At 58.5% G+C, this 14,191-nt stretch overlaps 1 protein-coding gene across 1 annotated transcript; it reads left to right on the plus strand.

Moving 5' to 3' along the window:
- The first annotated feature begins 3,792 nt into the window (after positions 1-3,792).
- Positions 3,793-10,316, plus strand: LOC105712277 (ficolin-2). The gene is made up of 8 exons (XM_012445274.3): positions 3,793-3,904; positions 5,453-5,566; positions 6,245-6,298; positions 7,558-7,590; positions 8,056-8,183; positions 8,574-8,703; positions 9,234-9,368; positions 9,965-10,316. Exons 1-8 carry the CDS (start codon positions 3,805-3,807, stop codon positions 10,210-10,212), a joined length of 942 nt encoding a protein of 313 aa, XP_012300697.2. The 5' UTR covers positions 3,793-3,804; the 3' UTR covers positions 10,213-10,316.
- Positions 10,317-14,191: the final 3,875 nt, after the last annotated feature.

Genomic DNA, 14,191 nt, shown 5'->3' on the forward strand with positions numbered 1-14,191 from the left:
ATCTTCCTACCAAAAACCAGCAAGAAAATGGATCCTTCATTCCTATTAATACAATTACAAGGGTTTGCAATCTGCCCCTAAACTGAGTGAGCTTAAAAACACACCATTCCCCAGTTGAACCACAGATGAGACCATAGCCCTGTCTGATACCTCGATTGCTGCCTTTGAGACTTTCAGTAGAGGGCCCCATTAAACTGTGCATGGACTCCTGACCCACAAAAACCGTGACATAATAAACATGTTCTTTTAAGCTGCTAAGATGTAGCAATTTGTTACACAGTGATAGAAAATGAATACGTCCTATTCTTCATTTTCAAGAGCCTTTTTTATCTGGCATGGATGAAGGCGTTCAGATCTTTTTGTTTCTTTTGAGGTGATCGTATATCGTTTTTAACTTGATCAGAAGGAGAATTACATTGATTTTCAAGTGGTAAACAAACGTTCTATTCCTGGGCCAGACCTCGCTTGTGATACATTTTCATAGACTGTTGGGTTCAGTTTGCTAAAATTTGGCTTAAAATTGTTGGATCTATGTTGTTGAGGGCTAACAGTCTATAGTTACTTTTTCCTGCAATGATTTTTACCTTCTTTTGTTATTTGGGGACTGCTGGGCTCATAGAATGAGTGCTGAAGTAGTTGTAACTTTCTGATTTTCAGAGAGAATGTGGGAAGAATTGCCATTATTTCTTCCTTAAATATTTGGTAGATTTCATTAGTGACACTGTCTGGGCATGGAGACTTTTTTGGTGGGCTCTCTATTCTGTAGACCTTCTATTTCTTTGTGGACTGTCTTATCTGTTCCGTTGGTCTATAAGTCTACCTTCATCAGTACCACATTATCCTGATAAACTTTCTTTATAATAAAAATAAAGACTTAACTACAATTTCGATTAATTTTATATGTATAGAGTTTTTTTGTTGTTGTTGTTGTTTTTGAGATGGAATTTTGCTTTTGTTGCCCAGGCTGGAGTGCAATGGTGCGATGTCAGCTCACTGCAACCTCTGCCTTCCCGGGTTCAAGTGATTCTCTGGATTACAGGTGCCCATCACCACACCGGCTAAGTTTTGTATTTGTAGAATGTATTGGCACTAAATTGCTTCAATATCCCTTTATATTCCTCCTAATATGTGTAGAATTAGTGGTGAGCTCATCGATCTCTTCCTAATAACCATAGTTTGCATTCTCTCTCTTTCATCTCTTTTCTTCAATCTGACTAGAGATTTATAAATTTTATTTGCCTTCTCAAAGAGTCAGTTTCAGGTTCTATATATATATATATATATATCCTATTATTTCTGTCCCTCTAAGAGAACCCTGATTAATACAGGGGTATAGAAAAGGCCTAGGGTGGGACCCAAATTGCTGGGGCTGGATGCTGGCTCAGCCATGAACTGGTCATGTGCCTTCTGGAACTTCTGCCCTTGTCTGGGCCTCAGCCTCCTCACCCGTAACAAGTGACATGACCCCCCGAAGCATCCCCCACCGACGTTCACGCTGGTGCTCGTGAGGGCTTTGTTTCTGTATGTCATCATTCGTGGGCAGTTCTGAGCGCACCAAAGACTCCAGGTCTTGCTTTGTTTTCTAAAATGAATTCAGATTTAATTATTTCCGTTTATTAAGAATCGTACTTAATAAAAGCTGCATTCTGCCTTCATTTTTAAAGTGTGACTTATAAATCTTTTTATTCTATCTTTTAATAACCACCTGTAAGGAACCTGTGAATAATTCTTGGTCCACTCCCTAACTTAGTTAACTAAACACCTTCAAACATTGTAACTGCATTTATTCATTTAATATACCCACATGCATCCTTTAGTACTTTGTGTGACTTTAAAAAATCCTTCTGAATATGAACTGTTAGAAATATAATCACTTAAATTCACCATGTGATAAACTCGGAGTTCCAATAAACTGATTCAATGGTTTACATGAATTCAGTAAGTTTTCTGCATAAATGCACTCTGTCAAATCAATACTCAATTGGCCATTTTCTGTTGAAGTTATCCTGCACCCGCTCCGATAGACCAAATTCTCTTGATTATCATGAGTGCTTTACATAGCATTTGTTTTTAGATTTCTGAACACTAAAATATTAATAGAATGTCTTTGAGCTTTTAAAGCCTTCTAGACTTAATTCTAAGTCACCCAGGCTTGAAAGATGCTTCTATTAAGAAGGACAAATAGAATGCAGTTAAGGAACCTGTCTAAGGACCCGGAATTTTGGCTGCTGGGGTTTCACTGGGCAGCTCTGGGGACCTGGCTCCTCTGCAGGTGACTTCAGGACTTGTGGGAAGATGTCCTCAAGCCAGCTTCTTAGGTTCCATTTCTGCACCTCCATGGAGCCCGTGTCTTCCCCAGGCTCACCCCCGGACCGCATCTAGCATAGCCCACAACACCATGGACCCCAAGGGGGGTCATAGTCTCAGGACCACGCATCTCCATGGGCATCGAAGGAACATCCAGTGGAATTTAGTTTCTTGCATGGCTTTCCTGGGCTGGAGTCACAGTTAAAAATCCTCTACTGATATTGCTGAGGAAGGAGGCACCCCAGCATCCCAATGGCGGCAGGTGGGGTGTGGCGCTGATTTTGTCTCTGGGGGGCCCTAGGTATATGGGGTCTGGGGCCCCACCTGCTACTGTCTCTGTCTCTAACCTGGCTCAGTCCCAGGTGAGAGTGCATCCCTGGGCCGGCTCCTCCCTGGGTGAGAGTGAGCCTTTGGGAACTCTGCTCCCAAGATCAGGTGTGGGAGTCACGTTGGTAGCGTCTCTCCCTGTGTCCTTCTCACCTGATATTGATGACCATGGTACGATAGATGGGAACAGCCGAGATTACGATGCTATCCTAAATGGTAGGAGCTGAAATGAGCCTGCACCCCTCAGTAGGCAAGGGAACGGAGGCTCAGAGGGGTCAAGGGACTTGTTTCAGGGCACACAGTGCTGAGGAAGAAAGGTTTCCCCTCGGGCAGGGTGGCCTCCAAGGCCGGGGTTCTGCCCCAGGGACAGTCGCTGCAGACCACAGCCACCTGCAGGTGGGACACCTGGCCTCAGGCTCAGGGGCTCCCCTGGGCGCTAGGAGTGAAATGTGCCTACTCTCACCCTCCCTACAGGCTCAGCCCCTCAAGGCCTCCCCCTCAGATGTGCGCCGGGGTCTTAGTCCCGCAGGCTACCCACCCTCTCTCCCTGCCTCACGTTGTGTGCCACTGAGGTGGGAAACCCAGCTCTACACGCTTCCCCAGGAAACGGTGGACGCGCATGTATTTTCCTCTCCTTCTCGCCCTGACATCCTGCCTGGACCTCACAGCGGCAGTTTCCAAGCCTCCTGAGGAGCGTCCCAAGCCCGCTCGTGACATGGCGAGGGTTACTGTGGAAGGTCCACACCAGTGGCCAATGACCAGCTCTGGCCATGAGGACTCTAGGGATTCGGGCAAGGGAGAGAGACCTCTTTGAAGCAGAACGTCTTTAGCAAACCCCTCCTTGTTCCCGTCCTCAGCTCCTGGTGTCGTCTGCTCACTGCTGAACAAAGGTGGGCGGATGGGCCTGGGCTTTGCGCAAGGCCACAAGAGAGTCAGCCTGTTCCCGGGGAGAAGACCGTCCCCCTGCAGGGATGAGAGTCGCCGTGGGATCCCCAAGGGGCGGGCGGAAGGGGCAGCCCTGGAGATGACCTCGTACCTCCCGCTGGCGTCACCAAGCCGGCGGAGAGGAAGCGGCTGTCACTCGGAAGATGAGAAATTGGAGTCTGAGGGAGGCTGGCCTCTCCAGCCCTATAAGAGGTCAGGGACCTCTTGAAGCAAAGACCAGAAGAGATGGAGCTGGACAGAGCTGTGGGGGTCCCGGGCCCTGCCATGCTGCTGCTCACCCTCCTGGGCACGTCCTGGGCTGTGCAAGCGGCAGAAAGCTGTCCAGGTGAGTCACTTCAGGACCTCCTCCTGGAAACTTCTCATCCTCAAAAGCTGGCAGCTTCCTGGCTTCCAGGCTTTGCCCCAGGCCATGTGGTGAGTCATCCAGCGAGACAGCAGCTCTGCACACATCGTCTGTGTTAGCAGATGCAGAGGCCCTGAATGCATGTGGCGTCTCAGAGACGGGGCTTCCTCTGCCTGTCCGCTGGTCACGGAAACCGTGCAGCTTTCCAGCCTCCCCGGGCCACATGTCCTCTACGCGTAAAAGGCACGGTCGTGGTGTTGTGAGGGGAGGCGGGGCTTGTGGCGCCAACCGGGCAGGCAGCGGTCAGGTGTTCCGCCGTGACTGCCATCACGGGGAGACAGAGCGTCAGCAGGGATGGGCACCCAGCACTGTGGGACGTTTCCATCCCCGATCTGCTGGGCTCTGGAGGTGGCGGTTCCCATGGTGTCCCTGATGTGGCACCATAGGAGTGGCACCGTCCCTGAGAGTTCTGGACCTCCTTCGGGGCTCCCAAGAGGACACTCGGGTGCCCAACCACGGGTTCCAAAGTATGGGAGGGCAGGTTGAACATGCAGCCCCTGGAATCGGGTCCTGACTCCGTCCACCTGACGGAGGGTCAGGATTTTGTGATGTTCCCAATGCCTGCAGAGACTCGTGTTGGGATGTCTGGAGTGCTCAGGAGAAACGGCTCTAACCGCAGCAGAGCCGGGGCTTCCGGAGCTCGGGGTGCTGCGGCCGGCACTGCATTCCAGGAGCGATCCGGGGAGGGTGACAGGCCAGGGACAGCAGGGTCACTTGGAAGCTCCTAGTGGCTCACTGTGGAGCGGTGGGGTTAGGGCGGCATTATTCTCCCTAAACACTTCTAGAGCTTCTAAATGGTCGAATAACAGCAACTGTAATTTTTATAATACACCATCCAACTTGAATTCGAGATACCTAATTGAAAACCACGAAGCTGCATCCCACCTCTAGTTTTGCACCAGCTTGTTCTGTCCTCGAAGGACGCCTCCCTCTGTGGAAGGACGAGGTGGACCCACAGGAGCCCATCCACTCTCAGCTCTGCTCCCAAGATCAGGTGTGGGAGTCACGTTGGTAGCCTCTCTCCCTGTGTCCTTCTCACCTGATATTGATGACCATGGTACGATAGATGGGAACGGCTGAGATTACGATGCCATCCTATATGGTAGGAGCTGAAATGAACCTGCGCCCTCAGTAGGCAAGGGAACGGAGGCTCAGAGGGGCCAAGGGACTTGTTTCAGGGCACACAGTGCTGAGGAAGTAAGGTTTCCCCTCGGGCAGGGTGGCCTCCAAGGCCTGGTTTCTGCCCCGCGTCTCCTTCCTGCCTGACCAGCGCCCAGGAGGTGAGGACAGACCAAGTGCCCACCAAAGCAGGAACACCTCCAGCGGAGGGAGGTGGCTGTGGCTGCAGCCATCTGCCAGCTCCTGATGTCACCAAGGTGGCAGGTGCCTTTCAGTTGAGTGGTGTGTCTGTGGCTCAGTGGAGGATTCAGGCCCGGGTGACACTGAGTGCCCACGTGTGTTTCTCTGCAGAGGTGAAGGTGGTGGGCGTGGAGGGCTCCGACAAGCTCACCATTCTCCGAGGCTGCCCGGGGCTGCCCGGGGCCCCAGGGCCAAAGGGAGAGGCAGGTGCCAATGGACAGAGAGGTAAGTATGGGCCGGGTGGGGAGGCCGGGCATGGCGGGGGCACTGGCTCTTGCTGTTTTTGAAACTAGATGCTGAGCTGGGCAACGCCCCCACCGCGGTTCCTAGATCAAGAGCCTGGGTTGGGCCCCTGCTAGAGACAGGGACAGAGCAGACTCCCAGGGCCCAGCAGGGTTCTGAAATGGGGGAGCGTCTTTCTTAACTATTCCACGAGCTCACACGTGGACACGCTTCTGTAGCGCTGTCTCCCCGTCCTTGATCCAACACCAGCTTTGCTTGGCCACTGGCACAGCTTCTAAGTTCTATGTCCCTCCACCTTCTCACCTGAGACCTGAGGCCACAAACTCTTCTCCACCTGCCTCAGATGAGGAAACTGAGGCTCAAACAGTCCAGGGATTTCCCTCTGTGCTCACGCCTGGAAGGAAAAGAGCTGGGATTACACCCATGGTGTCTGGATTTCCAGCTCCCGGCCTGAGTGGACAGGAGAGCCCTGTGAGGTCTGGGTCCTGGGTCTAGAACCTTCTGGTGCAGGATGGGCAAGCCCAGGTGGGGCCTCGGTCACTTCGTAGCAAGCAGGGTCATGGTCATGATTGCAAATTACAGCCGCCAGCTCCAGGGTGGGCCCTTCCGTCCTGGGCTGGGGAGTTTTGCTCAAGGGAGTTTTGTCTTTGGAAATTGCAGGAGAACGCGGCCCCCCGGGACCCCCTGGGAAGGCAGGACCACCTGGGTCCAAGGGTAAGGAGGGGACCCGAGTGAGGAGGGGCTGCAAGTTCCTTTCAGCCAAGGCTGCGGAGGAATGTGGTTGGGGCTTCCGGGGCTCGGTCCAAGCAGGGGTCTCTGTGTGGGGGAGGGGCTCTCAATGTGTCGGGGAGGGGCTCTCAGTTTGGGGAAGTGGGGCTATCAGTGTTGGAGACGGCTTCTCAGTGTCGGGGGAGGGGTTTCCAAAGTGCAGGTTGTGGGGAGGTGTTATCAGTATGGAGGGAGAACCGTCAATACCAGGGGAGCCGTCAATACCGGGGGGGAGAGCTTCTGGGGTCGAGGGAGGGAGCTTTGGTGTGGGAGGGGTTCTCAGTGGGGGCCTCTGTATGGGGAAGAGGTTCTCGGGTAGGGGAAGGTTTTCAGTACTGGAGCATCTGCCTGTGGGTGTGTCTGAGGCGAAATCCTGTCCCTCTAAGGTGGAAGTGGCCTTGGGAGGGCGGGGAGGGCGTGTCTGCTCACCTCTCTCGGTCCCACTCAGCCCTGGCCTCTGTCCCCCAAGCACGAGGTCCTGTCTGGTCCCCTCCTCCTGACGCCGCCCCAGGGCCGTATCTCTAGTCAGCACCATGTGTGGGGAGCAGGATGAGCCCCGGGGGGCCTGGAGAACCACGCCGCCAAGCTCTCAGCACAGTTCGTGGAAATGCTCTGCTTTAAAACAAATAATTTTCTGACATATTTTCATGAGGAATATCTCGAAGAATCAGAGAAATATGCAGTAGGAAACTGAAGCTCCCTTTACTCACTCACCCACGGACCTCCTCAGAATAGGACCTCCCCACACGCACCGCGCCCCGGGCTCAGCCACGGGTTGTGTCTAAACGTAAAATACGCAGTGTGGCACCCAGACCCCAAACAACGCTGTCCCATCATATTACTGCGTCTACCACGATGGGCTGTTTGCAGGCCTTGGGGCCCCGGGAGAGTCCGGAAGATCCAGGCTCCCTCTGGTTGGCACATGGAGGCCGCGACAGTCTCTGGGATGGAGGCCTCTGCTTCCCCGGGGACGTCCGAAAGGGGTGCGTGTGGTGGAGGGGTCAGTGCAGGCCTCCCTTGAGGGAAAGAAAGATGTGGCCCATGGAAGCAGGCTCAGGGACTCCCTGACTGGACCCCCACCATCTCCTCCTGGAGAGGCCCAGAAAATGGTCTCCATGTTCTACACGGTATCCGAGGACCAGTGGGGGCTGAAGGGCTCTGATTTCCAAACTGTGACACGTGTGTCCTCTCTCACCCACGAACAGGAGCACCTGGGGAGCCTCAGTCGTGCCTGACAGGTGACTGACCACGCCCCGCTCCCCCCACGCTCCCCCCACACTCCCCTCATGGCTTGTGGCTGCCTTTGGCGGGAAGTCCAGAAGGAAGTGACCAATACAAACAAAAGAGAAGGCGGTCTGCCCGTTCCCTCGTCAGTTAACCATTTGAGCAAGTGACAAGTACTGTCCAGACAACTTCAGTGCCCTCCATGGCAATTTTCTTCTACCTTCTGCTTTACCCCAGAAGGCCGAGTGCCCAGGAGCCGAATGAGGGGGTGACACGGGGAGCTGGGAGGGTCAGGCAGACTGGGCGTGGCTATCACAGCTGCGTGGCCCTGAGGGCCGTGTCCCCGTCCAGGCCTCGGAGTCCTGCTCTGTCCGCACAGATGTCTGTGGCCCTGCTCCTCCCTCCCGGGCCTCCCTCCCACTGCCCCTGCCCTGCCCAGGGCTCCCGTCCTGCAGCCACTCCCCGGGTTCCCTTCCCAGGCCCACGCACCTGCAAGGACCTGCGGGACCGGGGGCACTTCCTGAGCGGCTGGCACACCGTCTACCTGCCCGACTGCCGGCCCCTGACCGTGCTGTGTGACATGGACACGGACGGAGGGGGCTGGACCGTGAGTGTGGGGGGAGCTGAGGGGCCCTGGGCAGGGGCGGCCAGCCTGGGAGTCCTGGAGGCCAGGCTGCGCACCTGGTGGGAGAACACTCTGGAGTTCTCTATCCCCCTGCACAGGGACAGGCAGAGATGATGGGGGGGGCGGTGACCCGTGGGTAAAAGTCCAGGCGGTGGGGGAGGCTGGGAGGGGCCGGTGTTTTCCTGCTGTGTGGCCTGGGGCTTGCTGCCTCCCCTCCCGGGCCCCCTTTCCTCCTTCATCTTCCCGTGGGGTCTGCGAGCTGCCGGCCGTGATGCTCTGCCACCTGCACGTGCTGCTCCTCTGGAGGGCGGGTCCCCCGTGCTGTGGGACGTCGGCCTGGCCCCTGGCTCCCATCCCCCGGCTCCTCCACAGGTTTTCCAGCGGAGGGTGGACGGCTCCGTGGACTTCTATCGGGACTGGGCCGCGTACAAGCAGGGCTTCGGCAGTCAGCTGGGGGAGTTCTGGCTGGGGAATGACAACATCCACGCCCTGACCGCCCGGGGTAGGGCCGCTGCCGGGGATCGGGGGTCGGGGGCCCTGAATGGAGGTGCCCCCGCCCCTTAGGCCTGAGCCGCCTGGAACATAAGCGCCTCTTGGTCCACAGGGCACTGGGCCCCGAGCACACGCAGGGTGGCACTGGGATCCCCGAGGGCTGTGTCCCCTGCTGCTGGCTCTGGCGGCATCGGGACGGGAGAGGGTCGGAGCTCTGGGCTGAAGCCTCTTCTGGTCTAGGCTCCACCGGCACCTTAGATCCTGAGTGTGGGAAGGAGGGACCCAGTGGCCCCATAGTAGAGTTTGGGCCCAAGCCCAGTTCTGCCTCTAACCCTCGAGGATTTGGGAGTCGAGTCTCTCCCTGTGGCTCAGCACCCGCCGTGGGTCAGAGCTGCGCTGGCCGCGGGGAAGCCACAGTGCTCTCCACGCTCTGCCTCCATGGAACCCAGACCTCCTTCCAGCCCCTGCCCCAGTTCCCCAGCTCCCGCGTCTGGAGGCACAGGGCCCTTCTGCTGGGACCCTGAAACCTTCCTCCCACAGGGACCAGCGAGCTCCGCGTAGACCTGGTGGACTTTGAGGACAACCACCAATTTGCCAAGTACAGATCATTCCAGATGGCGGGCGAGGCGGAGAAGTACAGGCTGGTCCTGGGGGCCTTTGTGGAGGGCAGCGCGGGTGAGTGTCTGTGCCGGGCTGTGTGGCCTGGGCCTCCGGGGGGCGGTTTGGGAAGTGGAGGGAGTGTGCTCCATGTCCTGGTGGCCTTGTGGAAGAGGCCTCACCTCTCTGAGCCTGGTTTGTCCATCTATACCTGTGGACGTTAACGTCTGTGCTCTGTGTGGCACGGGAGTCGTGGGACACATCAGTGCGGCAGGTGCTGAAACCCCAGCAAGGACATCAGTAGGAAGGAAGTGTCTGCAGAGGAGGGACCTATGCACAGTGACAGCAGCTGACATCTCTGCGGGATGTGGCCGGAAGGGGTCTGCCATAGTGGAATCCAGAGTAGAGAATGATGATCCTGCCTCCTGTCATTCTATGAAATAAACACACTACACATTAAGTGGCAGGGCTAGACCAAAGGCAATTTTCTAAGGCCACTGCCAACAGCAGGGCAGTATTCACTGAAGTCACGGACTGCACTCCTTGGATTGTGCAGTGCACAACCTGCGTAACCGTACATGGAGGACCACCAGGCCAGGCCTCAGGTGGAAAGACTCATTCTGCCTATAATGACATGACTGCCTGTAACGACGCTCACATTTCCTCCTGAGCAGGTGATTCCCTGACGTCCCACAACAACCAGTCCTTCTCCACCAAAGACCGGGACAATGACCTTCACACCCAAAGCTGCGCCGTGATGTACCAGGGAGGCTGGTGGTACAAAACCTGCCACGTGTCAAACCTGAACGGTCGCTACCTCGGCGGGGCCCATGACAGCTTTGCAAACGGCATCAACTGGAAGTCGGGGAAGGGGTACAAGTACAGCTACAGGGCGTCGGAGATGAAACTGCGGCCCGCCTAGCCCGGCAGCCGCAGGGTCAGGACGCCCCACACATGCGCGGGTGGGGGGTGGGGCTGGAGCTTAGCCCTCCGGTTCGTAAAAGAAACACGTGTTGTGATTCTAAATTGCGTTTGTCTTGCTCTGCGGAAGAGGTTCAAATCCTGCTGTTTCCACTATCGGCCCTTCCAGATTTGTGACATCGACTCATCTCAAACCTCTGTCTTCTCTTAGCAAAAAAGAGGGTGTTTCTGACTACGCCAGCAAGCGCCTTCCTTAAGAACAAATACAAGACTTTGATGCTGTGATGGGCTCAGAGTGCAGCCCTGCTTGGGGTCCCTGGCAGGATAAACCCGTTCCTGGGGCTCATTACCTGGGCTCCTCTGTGAGCTGGATGGTGGGGGAATGAGAAGGCGCATCGGAGAGGAAGTTTCTCCTGCACTTGAGATGCCATTGCTGGTCCAATGGCCTGCCCCAGCCTCCCAGCCTCAGCCCTGCCCACTCACCCCTGCCGCCCAGGCTCCCTGCTTGCCCCAGACCCCCAGCCTCAGCCCTGCCCACTCACCCCTGCCGCCCAGGCTCCCTGCTTGCCCCAGCCTCCCAGCCTCAGCCCTGCCCACTCACCCCTGCCGCCCAGGCTCCCTGCTTGCCCCAGACCCCCAGCCTCAGCCCTGCCCACGCACCCCTACTGCCCAGGCTCCCTGCCTGCCCCAGCCCCCCAGCTGCAGACCTGCCCACTCACCCCTGCCGCCCAGGTTCTCTGCCTGCCCCAGCCCCCCAGCTGCAGACCTGCCCACTCACCCCTGCTGCCCAGGCTCCCTGCCTGCCCCAGCACCCCAGCTGCAGCCCTGCCTACGCACCCCTACTGCCCAGGCTCCCTGCCTGCCCCAGCCCCCCAGCTGCAGCCCTGCCCACTCACCCCTGCCTCCCAGGCTCCCTGCCTGCCCCAGCCCCCCAGCCGCAGCCCTGCCCCAGCCCCCCAGCCGCAGCCCTGCCTACGCACCCCTACTGCCCAGGCTCCCTGCCTGCCCCAGCCCCCCAGCCACAGCCCTGCCCACTCACCCCTGCTGCCCAGGTTTCCTGCCTGCCCCAGCCCCCCAGCTGCAGACCTGCCCACTCAGCCCTGCTGCCCAGGCTCCCTGCCTGCCCCAGCCCCCCAGCTGCAGACCTGCCCACTCACCCCTGCTGCCCAGGCTCCCTGCCTGCCCCAGCCCCCCAGCTGCAGCCCTGCCCACTCACCCCTGCCACCCAGGCTCCCTGCCTGCCCCAGCCTCCCAGCCGCAGCCCTGCCCCAGCCCCCCAGCCGCAGCCCTGCCTACGCACCCCTACTGCCCAGGCTCCCTGCCTGCCCCAGCCCCCCAGCCACAGCCCTGCCCACTCACCCCTGCTGCCCAGGTTTCCTGCCTGCCCCAGCCCCCCGGCTGCAGACCTGCCCACTCAGCCCTGCTGCCCAGGCTTCCTGCCTGCCCCAGCCTCCCAGCCGCAGCCCTGCCCACGCACTCCTACTGCCCAGGCTCCCTGCCTGCCCCAGCCCCCCAGCTGCAGACCTGCCCACTCACCCCTGCTGCCCAGGCTCCCTGCCTGCCCCAGCCCCCCAGCTGCAGCCCTGCCCACTCACCCCTGCCGCCCAGGCTCCCTGCCTGCCCCAGCCTCCCAGCCGCAGCCCTGCCCCAGCCCCCCAGCCGCAGCCCTGCCTACGCACCCCTACTGCCCAGGCTCCCTGCCTGCCCCAGCCCCCCAGCCACAGCCCTGCCCACTCACCCCTGCTGCCCAGGTTTCCTGCCTGCCCCAGCCCCCCAGCTGCAGACCTGCCCACTCAGCCCTGCTGCCCAGGCTTCCTGCCTGCCCCAGCCCCCCAGCTGCAGCCCCGCCCACTCACCCCTGCCGCCCACTCACCCCTGCCACCCAGGCTCCTGCCACCTGCTCCTCTGGGTGTTCATGGAAGCTGCTTACCACTTCCTCATGAGCAGAACCAAGGGTGACTGTGTGCCTGTGACTCCCTCATCAAAACGGAGAGAGCGGCTAAATGAGGCAGGTGCGAGCCCCAAGTGCTCCTGAGGAGGGAAGAGCCCTCCTCTTGGCCCTGAGTGTCCAGGGCAAAGCTGGCCTGCAGCGAGCCCAGTGCAGATTGCCCCTTCCACCGCCTCTCCCGAGCGGGCCGCCTGCAAGAGAGCGAAGTGCATTCACTCAGGAACTTGTGTTGCCGAGGACAGTGCCTGGCCCTCTACCCTCGCCTCTTCCTGATCTCCTGAGGACCTGTGCCCTGTCCCTGGTCCCTGGCCCGCTCAGCCTGACGAGGCTTTTGGAGGCTCCACACCCCAGCATTGGCCAGAGCTGACCCTTAGAGGGCTGTTTGGGCCCCGATCCCTCTCATAACAGTGCTGCCCTAGTCCTTTACCCTCTGCTCAGAGAGGATCCAGAAGGGCCCGAGGAGGCCGTGATCCCTCTCTGAGCTTTTTAATGCGGGTCCCCTCCTTCCCCTACTGGGTCTTGGCTGGTCTAAGCTCCACATGAGTCATGGAGAGTGCTGCGTGTCTGGGTCTTCTCGGGGAGGAGAGCACCGTTTCCTCTGAGCTCCTGGGGTGGCTGCACCTTGAAGATCAGGACGCAGCGCCAGCCTCGCCCTCCGTGATCCATCCACACCTTCCCTCCTCACTCTGGGTCCAAGGCCTGGGATGAGCCAGGGCAGGAGGACTCAGGGACAGCCCTGGGCGTGGCCCTTCCTTCCACACCACCCACCCCGGGGGCTGACCAGTCCTCAGGATAGAAACCAGCAAGCTGACGAATCTGAGAGTCTATAACTGAATGAAGGGATGCTGCCACCAGGAAACTAGACACAGACGTCTCCTTCCTCACAGACCTGGGTCCTTAGCTTCTAGACAGGATTACGATTCAGACAGGTGCTGACTTTACGTCAGCCTCCCCTCTCTGCGGCCTCACACTGCAGCCGTTCACGGCCACTCAGATTTCTAGGGCAGCAAAGGGCTCAGCCACACACCCCGGCCATGGTCAGGATGAGACCTGGCGTCAGGACTCCCCTCAGTGCCGTCCACCCCAAGTCTGGGCGTTTCAACCTCCAACAGGTGAAGAGAATGCACACCTCACACCCCCGTAAAGGGAGGACCTGGACATTTCCCCCAAATCTTGACCCTTGAGTTCTGGAAAAGGGGTCCTCTCTGGAATGTATTAGAGCATTATTCTGAAAGGCAAAAAGGCCTTGGCGCCAGTAGCCCCGCCTGGGGCCCTTTGGTCCCTGGTCCCGTTCAGCTGCCAGTACATGTTTATGGAGACACGTGGCCATGTGGCGCTGTGTGTGATGTGTGCTCCCAGGGAGGTCTCAGAGTAGAACTTGCCTCCTTCAAAAACAGTCTCTCTGTTTCGGCTGGTGAAGGGCAATGGCGTTTGGTCCGCACAGACGTGGGCTGTGGGGCCTTGATCAGTTACCTGACCGCTCTGAATCTTCCTTCTCGTGTGACATGGGATGGCAGGGTCGGTTTGAGGACTCCGGGGAGTAAGAAGAGGACACCGGCTTTTCAGGATGCTGAAGGGCCAGGAAGCACAGCACAGCATCACCTGCCTGGCCCAGCTGCCAGTCCTCCTGCTAGGGCGCCCCCCAACCCAGCTGCCAGTCCTCCTGCTAGGACACCCCCCGCCCAGCTGCCAGTCCTCCTGCTAGGACACCCCCCGCCCAGCTGCCAGTCCTCCTGCTAGGACACCCCCCGCCCAGCCGCCAGTCCTCCTGCTAGGACACCCCCCAACCCAGCTGCCAGTCCTCCTGCTAGGGCGCCCCCCGCCCAGCTGCCAGTCCTCCTGCTAGGGCACCCCCCACCCAGCCGCCAGTCCTCCTGCTAGGGCACCCCCCACCCAGCCGCCAGTCCTGCTAGGACGCCCCCCGCCCAGCTGCCAGTCCTCCTGCTAGGGCGCCCCCCGCCCAGCTGCCAGTCCTCCTGCTAGGGCACCCCCCACCAGCCGCCAGTCCTCCTGCTAGGGCACCCCCCGCCCA

Source organism: Aotus nancymaae, unplaced genomic scaffold, assembly GCF_030222135.1.
Source record: "Aotus nancymaae isolate 86718 unplaced genomic scaffold, 86718_ANA_hifiasm-v0.15.2.pri h1tg000158l, whole genome shotgun sequence".
NCBI classification, from domain to species: domain Eukaryota; kingdom Metazoa; phylum Chordata; class Mammalia; order Primates; family Aotidae; genus Aotus; species Aotus nancymaae.